The sequence below is a fragment of the Nicotiana attenuata genome, unplaced genomic scaffold, assembly GCF_001879085.1.
Source record: "Nicotiana attenuata strain UT unplaced genomic scaffold, NIATTr2, whole genome shotgun sequence".
NCBI lineage: Eukaryota > Viridiplantae > Streptophyta > Magnoliopsida > Solanales > Solanaceae > Nicotiana > Nicotiana attenuata.
The window spans coordinates 35,070-48,968 of NW_017672732.1; the positions used below are offsets into that span (position 1 = coordinate 35,070).

The following is a 13,899-nucleotide window of genomic DNA, read 5'->3' on the forward strand; positions in this document are numbered from 1 at the left end:
ACCTTCAAATTTCTATCTTTAGCCAAATGGCTCCAAAATGACCCACGGACCTCCGAATTCACTTCTGATCGCGCTCCCAAAACCAGAATCACCATACGGAGCTACTCCTGGACTCGAAATCCCAAACGGACATCGATAACACTGAAATGCACTTCAACCCAAGCTTATGAAATTCTTTCCAAAAGGCTAACTTCCACAAGTCAACTTCGAACTTCCCGAAATGAGAATTTCCTCAACTTAAAGCTTCCGAAATGAGAATTTCCTCTCCAAGTCAACTTCGAACTTCCCGAAATTTAATTCCGACCACGCGTACAAGTCATAATGCCTGAATTGAAGCTGCTCATGGCCTCGAACTGCTGAACGGCGCGCTAGGGCTCAAAACGACCGGTCGGGTCATTACAGAAACAGTAAAGGAGATGCATAGAAGGGGACGCCATGGCCTGCGGACGCCAACATGACTACCTTGGGTCTCCGAACAGATAAATCCAGCAGCTAGACTCAGGGTCAACTCGGTCCGGTACCAAAATCTGCACAGAAAGTGCAGAGTGCAGTATCAGTACAACCGACCCTATGTAATAGTAAGTGTCGAGTCTAACCTCGGCAAAATAGTGACGAGGCTAGGACAAGACACCTACAGATAAACATGTGCAGTATATCAATATATACACCAAAAACAACAACTAAATGAACAAGGCAAGAAATATTGGGAAGGGGACATGCTGAGGGGATTACAAGACAAAGAAATCACAACGAAAATGAGAACATACTCAATCAATATACCTTTAACAGATAGAAACAAGTAAACACGGTAAAGGAAAGTGCACGGCATCACCCTTCGTGCTTTTACTCTCAACCTCACCATAAGAAACAATAGAAACGACACGGCATCACCCTTCGTGCATTAACTCTCTCATAACATGCCACGGCATCACCCTTCGTGCATTATCACTCACAACATGGCACGACATCACCCTTCGTGCATTATCACTCACTCACAAAATATTGCACGGCATCACCCTTCGTGCTTTAGCACTCTCCCTCACCAAAACAATGAACAATAACAGCAAAGAGATAGAAATATCAAAACCAGTCTTACTTCAACATTTAGTTCCACAATTCCAATCTCAACTTTGAGTCAATATTCAATCAATGCCAAATTCCGTAAAACATGATAAGAGTTGCTCAAAATAACGAATAGCTAGTCTAAGCATGAACAATATGATCAAAGAATACATCAGTTACAAGAATAAGACTCACTCACATGCTATGACTCGACAACAACACATAGGTGCTCGTCACCTCACCTATACGTTGTACTCAACATCCAAACACGTAGCAAATAGGCAAATAGTATCTAATCCCTCAAGCCAAGGTTAACCACGATACTTACCTCGCTCCAACGGCCAAACTCAAAGCTCAATCACAGCTTTTCCTTTCACACAAGCCTCCGGACCAATAGAATCTAGCAAATTACCAATCAAATGATTCAAATTAAGCCTTAGGAACTCTTCACGATTGCAAAGAATTCAATTTAGGCCATTTTTCAAAAAGTCAACGCCCGGGCCCGCTTGGTCCGAACCCGAAATTCGGATCAAAATACGATTACCCATTCACCCCCGAGTCGGTTATATAATTAGTTTTGGAATCCGATCTCAATTTGAGGTCTAAATCCCCCATTTATCAAATCCCTAGTTTTTACCCAAAAACTCCCAATTTCACCATGAAAACCTTAGATATTTGGTTGAATCTTATGAAAAAGTAGTGAAAGATTGAATGAAATTAGTTTAAGATCACTTACCAATGATTTGGGGAAGAAAAATTCTTTGGAAAATCGCCTCTTGTGGTTTAGGTTTTGAAAATTTGGGAAATGAATCAAAAGTCCCGTCTAAGTCATCTTTTGTTCAGCTGCAAGTATCGCATTTGCGAACAAAACTTCGTATTTGCGAATGAACACTGTTTTTGCAATTGCCATAAATGGTTCGCAATTGCGAATGAACAGTGTTTTCGCAATTGCCATAAAAGGTTTGCAATTGCGAATGAACAATGTCGCACCAGAAACCAGCAAAACCCTAACTTCTTCGAAATGATCCGAAACTACCCCAAAACTCATCCGGAACCTCCCGGACACAACCATATATGAATTTCAATCATAAAATATGCTACAGACCTGCTCGCGCACTCAAAATACTGAAAAGAGGTCGTCTTAACCCGATATTGACCATAGTCAAACTCCCAAATTTCTTAACTTTACTAGTCTCCCAACCAAAGATCCAAAAATACACCCAAGCCCCTCGGGACTCTAAACCAAAAGTGCACACCAGTCTAAAAACATCATATGAACTTGCTCGCGCGATCAGATTGCAAAAATAACACCTAGAACTACGAATTGAACACCAAATCAAATAAAATTTTCAAGAAAGCTTTGAAATCTCTATTTTCTCAATCGGGCGTCCGAATCACGTCAAACCAATTCCGGTTCTCACCAATTTCACAGACAAGTTATAAATATTGTTTTGGACCTTTACCGAGCTCTGGAACCAAAATACAGGCCCGGTACCAACGAGATCAAACATCAATAATTTCTTAAGAACAAATAAATTTTCCGACTTTCAATTTTCAACAAAAATTCATAACTCGGGCTAGGGACTTCCGAATCCGATTCCGGACATACGCTCAGGTCACATATTTCGATACGGACCCACCGAGACTATCAAAATACGAGTCCGGATCCGTTTACCAAAAATATTGACCGATGTCAACTCAAATGAAGTTTTTAAGCAAAATTCTTTATTTTTATCAACTTTCAACATAAAAGCTTTCCAGAAACAAGTTCGGACTGTGCACGCGAATCGAGGAGGGTAAAAATGAGATTTTTAAGGCTTAAAAGCGCAGAATAAAGTTCTAAAACATAAGATGACGTTTCAGATCTTCACAATTTTGAGTATTTCATGAGAGACAAGTGGATTCACTTTTGACGAATAACAAGCGGCCACTTGTACTAATGAAGGGGACTTTTTTAGTTTAACAAACCGAACAGGGTGAACTAAATTAAATTCTGAAGTCTAAATTTAATGCTGAGGCACTTACAAATTACAGTTACAGCTTTCTTTCTTTCTTTTTTTCTTCTTTTTTTTCCCTTTTTCATTTTTAGAAGGGGACCATATGGTATAAGGAATGGGAATGGAGCGAGAGGCTGAGAATTGAACTTGATAATTCTTGAATGTAAACTAAAAATAATAGTGAATTCTATCTTTGGCACTTGAAATTCCACGTTGAAGTAATAGCAACTCAAATACACTGAGTAGTACTTGAAAATGTTTTGTTTGTCATTGTAATAAATAGGAAATTATTCCATCTCTTCATCCATTTATCATTTAATTTTCCTTGTTCTTCTTTTTCTTTTATGTTCACTTATTTTACGTTGGAGCTCCAGAGAAATACCAGACAATTTAATGACATCAAGAATATGAATGAACAAAAAATTTAACCGAAGATAAGATTAATAGCCTGTTTGGCCAAGCTTCTCCAAGGCCAAAAACACTTTTCTTCCTTAAAAAAAGCGCTTTATTTTTAAAGTTGAAGTGTTTGGCCAAGTTTTTAGAAAGAAAAAAAAAGTACTTTTGAGTATAAGCAGAAGCAGAAAAAAGTAGTTTCTCTTCGGAAGCACTTTTTGAAAAATACTTTTGAGAAAAAATACACTTAGAAGCCACATTTTTATAGCTTGGCCAAACACGAATTGTTGTTCAGAAGTATTTTTCAAATTAATTAGCCAAACACAAACTGCTTCTCACCAAAATTATTTTTAAGAAAAATACTCTTAAAAAAAATACTCCCTCCGGTCCAAAATAAGTAATTTTTTGGCCTTTTTCTTGTGGTCCAAAATAAGTGATTTTTCCAGATTTCAAGAATGAATTAATTACTTTTTTCCTACATTGTCTTTGGAGTAAATAGTGTTGGAATATGTGTCAGGAGTGTTTATGTGAGATAGTAAAGGTTAATATGGTCAATTCCATTGCTAATTAATGCTAAAAGGTGAATTTCTTAATCTGTGTGAAAACATTCAAAAAAATCACTTATTTTGGGCCGGAGGGAGTACTTCTTAAGATAAGATAATATTAGAAGCTTGACCAAACAAGCTATAACCAATTTCAGATAGGACATTGACAAATTTAAACCATATTTGTTTGGTGTTTTGGCATAGCACCACTGCCTGGGCCACCACCCCACCACCCCACTAACTAAACCCCCTTGAGATTCCAAATGGTTTAAGTATGCAATACATCTAAGTATGTGACTAATTAAATGCAACATCGTGGCAACAACATACAAATTGGAAAGTGGGCCCCTCTTTTTACACTTCCTTTTAATTCTTCCAAAATCAAAGTCAAGTAAATACCAAAATTGTCGCACCTACATTGAATTCCCTTTAATTTCTTACTCTCGACATTACATGCTTCAATTTAAAGTGGTAAAAAGTACCCTGCTCTATTTAATTTCAACATTCTTATCATATCTTCCTTTTTAAATTAAGAATAATTGACATAAATACACCTTTTCATTTCATTTTCTCTTAATTTAGTTTGATTGTGTATGCAAAATTCTACACATTCTAGAGTATGTTAAGCAATCCAACCTTAGAGAGTGTAGAGTTATTAGGAAGTCTTAGGGCCTGTTCGGCCATAAAAAAATTCAACTTTTTCGAAATTTTTTCACTTTTTCGGAATCAGTGTTTGGTCATGAAAATTTTAAAATTTACTTAAAGACAACTTCAAATAGTATTCATGTCCAAACATAACTTTAATTTTCAAATACCATTTTTACTTAAATTTTTTTAAAAACTTTTTCTTGGAAATTTCACAATTCTTATGTCCAAACGCCCACTTAGTCAACTTAATTTCAAGATTTTTCTTATGGTTCATACTTCATACATAATGATGAACTTTATAGAGTACATCCAAAGATCAAATTTTTACCAAGTATTTGGTTTTTAATGTTCAAAAATCCAATATGGGAACAGGGGATCTGTGAAAAGGTTTTGGAAAACACTGGAAGAGGGGAAACTCAGCTTTTTAGTGCTGATCATAAGAATTTGATTCTACATGTGAGAATGTCAGGTAAAAGCATAGTCAAACAAGAAAATACCAAATACAGCCTGGGAATTCTTTCTTCTTTTTTTTTTCTTCTTTCTATTGTCTATATTTTTTCCCTCTTTCTCTGTTTTATTATTGAGTAGTTTTGTTCCAAAAACCAGCCTTTTCCAGCAACATTGAGTAGCTGTTAGCCTGTTACCTTACATTCTTTACCTTTTGTTTCATCCTACTAAAGCCTGTCACAATCTTGCTAGTATATATGTATGTTATAGTATCATTTTTATAGGGATCTTTTATACTAAGTAGTAGTATTTTTTACATGTATAATGGTATATAGAGTTGGTCTTTACTTTAGTGACAGTGAAATGAGTCTGTGTAGTCTTACTTTTTGTCTGCTTCTCTCTCCTTCACTCTCTATCAAATTCTTTAATTTTTATTTGTTCTTTTTTTACTGCTACATTCCCCATTTTTGTTTTTGTCTCAATTTAAAGGGACCCTCATCCTTTTCTTCTCCTTTTATGAAGCTGAGTTCATACTTATGTGCAGCAAAATGCATCTAACGCTCAGATCACACCAATCCCTGTGAGGAACATTTTGAAGCAATTCTTGATATAGTTATTGTTTCTTTCTTTGCTGATTAGTTGAGGTATGTTGCTTTTTTCTGCTCAAGATTCATGCTTTTGTTACCCCTTTTTTGTGCTCAATTCTGAAAGTCCCTATTTTTGTTGTTTGTAGAATTAAAAATCAAATCTTTGTGCATAAATCAGAGAGAGAAGAAAAGGGGAAGAAGAAATTAGGATTTTCTTTTGGTTACAGTATGAAGGATTTTCCTTCTTGTTTTGGGGAAACTGGGGTTCAAGTAGCTGATTTTTCATCTACTAATAAGGCTGCTCAGAATTTGGTAACTTGTGTTTACCAGTGTAAATTGCGTGGGAAATCTTGTTTGCTAAATGTTACATGGACTAAGAATTTGATGGGTCAAGGTCTTACTGTTGGGATTGATGATAATACAAATCAGTGCCTGTGTAAAGTTGATATTAAGCCCTGGTTGTTCTCCAAGAAGAAAGGGTCAAAGACTTTAGAAGCATATTCTAGGAAAATTGATGTATATTGGGACCTTACCTCAGCAAAGTTTGGATCTGGTCCGGAGCCATTAGAAGGATTCTATGTTTGTGTTGTTTCCGAAAGGCAAATGATTTTGCTCCTTGGTGATATGAGAAAAGAAGCTACCAAGAAAACAGGTGCCAACCCTTCTGCTTCTGGTGCTGTTTTTATTGCTAAGAAGGAGCATATATTTGGCAAGAAGGTGTTTGGCACTAAAGCTCAGTTTTGCGATGGTGGCAGAGTCCACGATCTCGTGATTGAATGTGATACCAGTGGGACCAGCGACCCATGCCTTGTCATCCGTGTTGACAGTAAGCCGATGTTGCAGGTAAAGAGGCTCAAATGGAAGTTCCGCGGTAACCATACCATTTTGGTTGATGGCCTTGGCGTAGAAGTATTTTGGGATGTTCATAACTGGCTTTTTGGCACGTCCCCTGGAAATGGTGTGTTTATGTTCAAGACCAGCATTTCAGCTGAGAAATTATGGGCAGCCCAGCCCGTCTGCGATCCCCAGACACTACATTGGTCTTGGTCGCAGAGATTCCGAGAGGCCCAGTCGCATAGTCTTGGTTTCTCACTCTTTTTATATGCTTGGAAAAACGAATAGGCAATTTGATTGGATTCAACCTAGAGTTCTAACGTATACTTTACCCAGCTGTGATTTATTGAGAATGAAATTCAATTATACTTTCATTTTTAAATGGTTAATTGTTCTTTTCGTATGTTCAGTTTCTCAAGCTGAGAGACGAGACAAATAGACATTTTTGCCCCTTCCGTTGTAAATTATTCAACTATAGTTCCAATCATTTTCTTTTCCAATTTCCATGAAGAAGCATATGAAATCCTTTTATTCTTGGTCAACGCTTTCTCTTGTTGACTTCTTTGCATGGCTATAATTACTCTACGAAACATTAACTAGCAATTGGTATCTGTCGTTGTTCAATAAGCTTTTCAGTTGTCCATTTTTGTGTTTGATGCTGGTTGAGTATATCAGTGTGCCCGAAAAAAGTCCTATGTCGATGGTTATAGCTTGCATACTATTAAGATATACAGTTTTTGTTTTACTAAGTTAAATGACCACTTCCATGCAGGTGGTTCAATTGCTATTGATGAACTGAGACCCTATAGCAATGGTCTCAACATATGCTGTTTGCAGCAGGCTATGTTATGTAAATACATCATAAGAGCATTCAGCTGATATGACCCTAGATGCAATATTAAAGATAGTGGTATGTGCTATATCTTGTTAGTCTTTAAAGTATTTGAAGCTTAGACGGAGTATGGCATTTGATTTACTGCATTGAGATTTAAGGGAGTTCAGCAAGCCTGAATATGGCTATCTGTCTACCAAATGCTAAGTCCATATCTCCACAATCCAAAGTGAGAAATAGATGCTGTTTGCTAACTGGTCCATTGCTTGCTGTGTTAACTGATCTGTGAATGACATCTTCCGGGTGATTTTAAGCATGACTAAAAAATTTACGGAAGTTTAACATGCCAATTCTCTTTACACTGTATACGTCCGCTTATCCCTGGGAAGCGCAAAATATTCTCAGCAGATGCAATCTGATGCGATATTCCAGTTAGATTTCTCCGTCTTTTATTTTTCTTTTATGCAAACTTTCACTTGCCTGACCAAATACTGGACACGCACTCAACTGATAGGTGAGCTTTCTCTTTCCATTTATTTGTTGCCCCTCTTTCCTTATTGTTGATGTCTTTCATTTATGTGTAGCTGAAGCAATAGGTTGGTTTTTCCCATAAATCCCATTTTCTTCAATAGCATGGTTCTTCCTTCCCGTCTGTTCAACTTTTCCATAACACTTTCAAGGCATCGCAGTGTGGGATTGCCACAACTGTTCTTTCTCGAGAAGTTAATATTTTGGTTTCTAATTCTCATGTTGGCAGTTAATTATTTCTTGGGAACAGAAGACCTACATATTCTTGATGCTTACATGATAGAAGTTGCCAAGAACATTTTGTGCGAATAATGAAAAGACGCTAATAGCTATAATGTGTAATATATTTCATATATCTGTTGTTATCTCGTCAAATATTCCATTTAACTTCTAAAACTATCTTGCTTCCATAAGGGTCTTTAAATTATTATTTTTCAATGTTTTTAATGACGGTGATGTCCTAGTCAACTGTTTTGCACCTCGAATAATCTGCCAGGAGTCTGCTATAACAATTATAGGTGCTAGGTAAACGTACCTACCAAGGTTGGAGCTGATAGCTCATACTAAGTGTTGTAGCTACTACTAGCTATGATACTATGGTTTTACTTATTTGAACCGATGCTACCTGAGTTCACATTGAGGTAGAGAGGTGAAGAACAAGCATGAACATGGTTTCTTGCATTGAACTTTTAGATTTTCCTCCAATGTGTTTATGCTGGAAATATTGTAATTATGGTATTTTCTTTCGTGTCTTTTTTGATGGAGACAATTGAGGGAGGGGATTCAAATATTTAAGATTTCAAGTGACATGTTTTCACGTGTCACTTGAAATGAATTAGAAGTAAGAGCTGAAATGAGCTGTGTTTTGAGTTAGTTTTCAATTAATATTGTCTTAGGTATGTCCAAATAGGTGAACATGATTATGAATTCAAAAGACATAGGGCCAATTCCTACCATCCAAATGGGCCCTAGTGTTTTTCACAAGTCAAAAGTGTTTGCTCTAATCCACTATATTGATGCCTTTATAAGATCTCTCCAGAGGAATTTCCAGGAATATGTCAGTAATGTCTTTTTGTGATCAAGAGAGAAGCTGAAGGATTGAGGGGAGTTGTTGGCAGTTCTTTACATGGATCCATTTAGCTCATAATGAGCTTGTTTAACGGCTCCTTAGTTTAGTTTGCTGTTGCTTTCTTGGCCTTACAAGGAGGGCAGTTTGCAATCTTATGTATCAATAGCATCTTCCCTGTTTTATTTTGTTTATAGTAGGCAAGCCAATATCAAACATGCTTTGTTTGTTTTACGAGTCAGTACCATAACCACTACTGGTCAGAGTTTTGGGAGTAGGGAAAACTCACTGTTGGGCACTGATTTATCATTGTAGCCCATTTATATGCCTCTGTGGATGAGCTAACAGATTAATGCACGAGTCAGTTTCATCTTAGCTCATGCTTTTAAATTTCTGAAATTGTTGAAGAACTGAGTCTCATACCTGGAGCCTTGAAATGTTATAACTGAATTCCTTCTACTTTCTTGCATAAGCTAACAGAAACTAAAATCATCTGAAATACTGTTCCATTGCATCGGTTACAGTATCCAATAGTATTTGGAAATTTGTTCCATTATCAAAGTTAAGTTGTGATACTAGAATCAAAGGAATAAATGTGTTACTTTGGTATATTAGGAAAAAACTATGCAATTCAGAAAAACTCATTATTAAGTTCCATATCTAGCCATTTTTTAGGTTTGGCTGGAAAAGTAGTTAGCGCCTTGTGTTCAATCTAACTAGGTTAAAGTACATCTGCTGGAAGTCCACATGATTTCTTCCTTGTTATGAATTGCTGTAAGCTCTAACTTGATTCAAATTGTAGTCTAAGCTGATATAAATGTATCTTTGGCTAATATAAAGGTCTTTGTTGTATGGTGGATAACTTTCTAAATGATTGCAGACATTTCTATGAAAATTTGGCTAAATGGAATTCAGATAATCCCTCTATGTGCCCATGTTACATGCCTGAAAGGTGGGCTTCTGGGCTTTGCTTATGTTTTGGCTTTTGGGAGAACTTGGCTCTCAGTATTCGACTATATCGTTGACTTATGATGTAATTTAACGGATTCTGTTGTTTATAACGACTGTGCAAGTTGTTCTTTATGAAGTTTAAGTGTTGATGAATTTCAGTCAGCTTTCTTGATGTAGAAAAGAAATACGGTATTTTTGTTTCTGCGTCAAACAATCTGCTCTTGTTTTGTGAGCGGGTTATAGCACCCTATTCTGCAGAGCAGTTCTGAATATCAATGTCTCTGTATTCTTCTGAGTTCAAGATTTGAATCATCAATCTCATTGCTTAACATGAGAAGTTTGTAATTGCTGCAACTAAGTGATGCTTTGTCGCAATTGATTTTCTTATTTGTTTAAAGAAGTGCAGGTAGTGATGCATACTTTTGTGCAAATATCTAGTTTTAGATCATCTGGATAAGAAGACACTCAAGTCTAATGTCATCTTTTAATAAAAAAAATTCTGGTTTCTGGAGTTCTTTTATTCTTCAGTGTCCTGTCATAATTTCAAAGGAAATTCTCAGAAGTTTAGCCATGATATTGTCAAACCTACTTGGCTCTACTATCCTTTTTTGAGTTTTTGGAGCAAACAATTCTCCAAAATGAGCAGAATGGTAGTAATCATCTGTGAAGGTAATGATGCACGCTTTTGAGCCAAACTTATGAGTCAAACTGAGATATAAATAGCCCTGCAGATTCCTACTAACTCATGTTAATATTCATACTTTCTTTTGCTGCAACATATTAGTTTCTGCAGTAAGTATGCACTTTTCATGTTCAAATTTTGTGGAACAGTAGCCACCATTTGGTTTGTATTCCTAACATAATTTGTGCAGTGAATTTAGCTTCAATCTGGAATTGTTATGCTAGCCTCTATCTCCTTTTTTCTTTTATTACGTACTAACACTTCTTGCTTCCATATACTCGAAATGCTTACTTGCTTTGAGCTTTATAAAGGATAGGATAGATCATGATGTACACTGTTTTTTCGAGCTGGAGTCTTTCCTCTTTTACTTCACATAGCTTTTCACTCCTTTCTCTTATAACGTACAAATCGTTATTTGGTGGAGCTTATTCAGTTCTATCCCAGGCCCCACTCGGCGTTACACTAGATTTATTGTTGTTCTTATTCAGTTCTACATTTGTCAATCCAAAGTCACATAAACATAGGCGAAATAAAATTGCAAAAACTAATTCATTACAGGTTGAGGTTATCAATTAGATCAAGTGAAATAATCCAAATATAGTAGCTAACCCTGATTCTTTACAAAATTGCATAAACTATATGAAATAACACGTTGATGTATGGTTTTTCCAACAGTAGCCACAATCTTAAACCCACCTTCCGGCACCGGGTTGAAGCATCCCAGAGAAGCTCACGCCCTTCCCAATCAGTAACAATGCCGCCGGCGCCCTCAACCACCGGAACAAGCGCGAGAAAATCGTACGGATCAAGAGCACAATCAACCACAACATCAACAAAACCCGAAGCCAATTCACCAAAAACGATACAATTCCCATTGAATAACCTCTTACCCACCTTGTTCGAAAGACAATCATATGCTCTCTTTGCATCGTCGTTGTAATTTGGAACCTTCAAATGAACCCTAGCTTTATCCAAATCACAACAATCGAGTGTAGAAACTTTTTGGCCATTGATCGTCGTTCCTTTCCCCTTAATCCCAATCCACCTGAGTTTCAAAATTGGCTGATCGATGCAACCGTTAATTGGCTTTCCATTGTAAACCAAAGCGATGAGAATTCCGAAAGCACAGTTGTCTTTACCCACGAAACTCGAAGTCCCATCAATTGGGTCCGAAACCCATATGAATTGATTAGGGAGAAGAGCATTATCGCGATTGTGCCAACCGGTTTCTTCACGATAAATCGAATGGGAAGGAAAAGCTTCTAGAATCACGGAGACTACGGCCTGTTCGGCTTCCACGTCAGCACAGGTGACTGGTCCGTCGCCGTCTTTTTCTCTGAACTGGAATCTTGCGGCGTTGGAGTAGTATTTGCGGACTACTACTGCTGCAGCATCTGTAGCTTTATTGGCAATTTCGGAAAGTTGATTTAACTCCATCTCGCTCTTAGCCATTGTTCTAAGTTGACTGATTTGGTCCTGAAGGGGAGGGATAGAAGAAAAAGAAGGATTTTTTCAGAATACAAATAGGGAAAGGACCCTCAATTTGCTTCAATGGAGTAAGGCGCAGGTAATTTTGTGTTGAAGAAACCATGCTACTGTAAAACTGTACACAGGAATATTAATACAAGAGGAAGGCAGAATTCTTCCTCTTTTTGGTCATAATCCTAAACAATTCGGTAAAATAGAAAACTAGGCAGGTTTTCAAACAAAATCACATAATCCTAGCATCACAAGGAGATTTACATGGATGGCAACAAAATATTTTCTTTCCATATCAGAAACGTATAACAAACAAAAAAATCTCTCACCTGTAATCACGCTTCTTCCATATTCCATCCAAACCCTTTTTCTTTTCTTTCTAAACTAGTATCCGTACCCGCACGATGCGCGGGGAATTATAAAATTAAAAAATAATAAGAAATATTACTTGAAATGGTATTGAAAAGTGATCAAAAATAATATGTTATTGGCTAATAAAAGTAACAACCTCTACTTCTTAAATCGTATTTGGAACAAAAAAAAAATAGTCACAATCTTTAAGACTACAATATATGCAACAAAATCACTGTCTTTGTTCAATTAGCTTGAATTTATTACATAAAATAAAATAAAATAAAATAATGAGCTTTACGAACAAAGCATTCTCGTCGAACTCCATCTTTCTCGGGAATATAAATCTAAGCAAATGCAAACTGAACTCACTTTTTACAACAAATTCCACGAAATTGTTTGATTTCTCTGGCTAGAAACTTTATCTGACAAATGAATTCATGTAATGATCAAAGATCGAACATCAAAGATCAAACTTTGGATAAACTTGTATGATTTCTGTCTTCCACAACCAAAGTTGTTGTTTCTCGATGTATGACTTTACACTTCCTGAATTGTTAACTCGATGCGAAAAAACTCAACGAAAATATTACAACAATGATGAAGACAGAATTTGGCAAAGAAATACGGGCAATGATACATTCACATATGTAAGATCATGCCTAAACTAACTGAAAGGGTAATGTTTCTTTGCATTTAGAGTCGCGCAATTTACAAATTTTAATCCATGTAGTTTAATCATTCCTAATACTTTATGAGTTTTAATGAGAATACTCCATTTTTAAAAACAACCCCATCTGCTAAGAATAAAGGCTAAACTGATATGAAAGAATTCTAGAAAAAAAAAATCTTCCTTTCACTATTTAAATCGAGGAAACAAACAAAAACTTAAGAAATTCTTTCTTGTGTTTTAAAGATTTTAAAGAAGGAAAAAGTTTTATGTATTACGTTGATAAAAACAAAGTATAATACAATAGTATTGAATTTATATAAAAGATAGATCCTAGTAAATTGAATAACTTAGCCTAGTTATAGAGAATTAATTTTAGAAATGAAGAATCAGATCTTTTGGCCGAAAATATTCTTAAGCTGCCAAAATCTATGCAATATCCTTAAGTATCCATGTGGACAAAGGATATCCATAAATCTTATCAAAGTGAACAGATCTTTAATTGCACACTTTAAAAATCATAAAACCCACAATCATTGTGCATGATATCCCACTGTCATACTAAAGATATTAATTGTTTGATCCCTCAAATTTTGTTTATAAACTACATATATACATCAACCTATTTGTTATATACATCAACCTAGTTGCTATATCAAGTTGTATTTCGTTAGATTGTAATGAGCCACTTGACAACATAATGTTAACTCAAACTGAAGCACTTACCTGGAGTAGTTTTGAATGCTAAAATTAGTGTTTTGATGCTTCCTTCAGATTCATGTTCTTATAGCTCTGCCTTCTCAGCAATGTTCAAGAAGACTTCTTAG

At 36.1% G+C, this 13,899-nt stretch overlaps 2 protein-coding genes across 2 annotated transcripts; one reads left to right on the forward strand and one right to left on the reverse strand.

Moving 5' to 3' along the window:
* The first annotated feature begins 5,442 nt into the window (after positions 1 to 5,442).
* LOC109214302 lies at positions 5,443 to 7,156 on the forward strand. The gene is made up of 2 exons (XM_019378210.1): positions 5,443 to 5,736; positions 5,826 to 7,156. The coding sequence occupies exon 2, from the start codon at positions 5,908 to 5,910 to the stop codon at positions 6,799 to 6,801; it is 894 nt and encodes a 297-aa protein (XP_019233755.1). The 5' UTR covers positions 5,443 to 5,736; positions 5,826 to 5,907; the 3' UTR covers positions 6,802 to 7,156.
* A 3,919-nt stretch (positions 7,157 to 11,075) lies between these two features.
* LOC109214303 (bifunctional phosphatase IMPL2, chloroplastic-like) lies at positions 11,076 to 12,415 on the reverse strand. Its single transcript, XM_019378211.1, has 2 exons — positions 12,381 to 12,415; positions 11,076 to 12,048 (listed from the first exon to the last, which is right to left on the reverse strand). Exon 2 carries the CDS (start codon positions 12,022 to 12,024, stop codon positions 11,191 to 11,193), a length of 834 nt encoding a protein of 277 aa, XP_019233756.1. The 5' UTR covers positions 12,025 to 12,048; positions 12,381 to 12,415; the 3' UTR covers positions 11,076 to 11,190.
* Positions 12,416 to 13,899: the final 1,484 nt, after the last annotated feature.

Coding starts and splice junctions, on each gene's coding strand:
- LOC109214303 (XM_019378211.1), bottom strand. CDS start 12,024: ATGGCTAAGAGCGAGATGGAGTTAAATCAACTTTCCGAAATTGCCAAT.
- LOC109214302 (XM_019378210.1), top strand. CDS start 5,908: ATGAAGGATTTTCCTTCTTGTTTTGGGGAAACTGGGGTTCAAGTAGCT.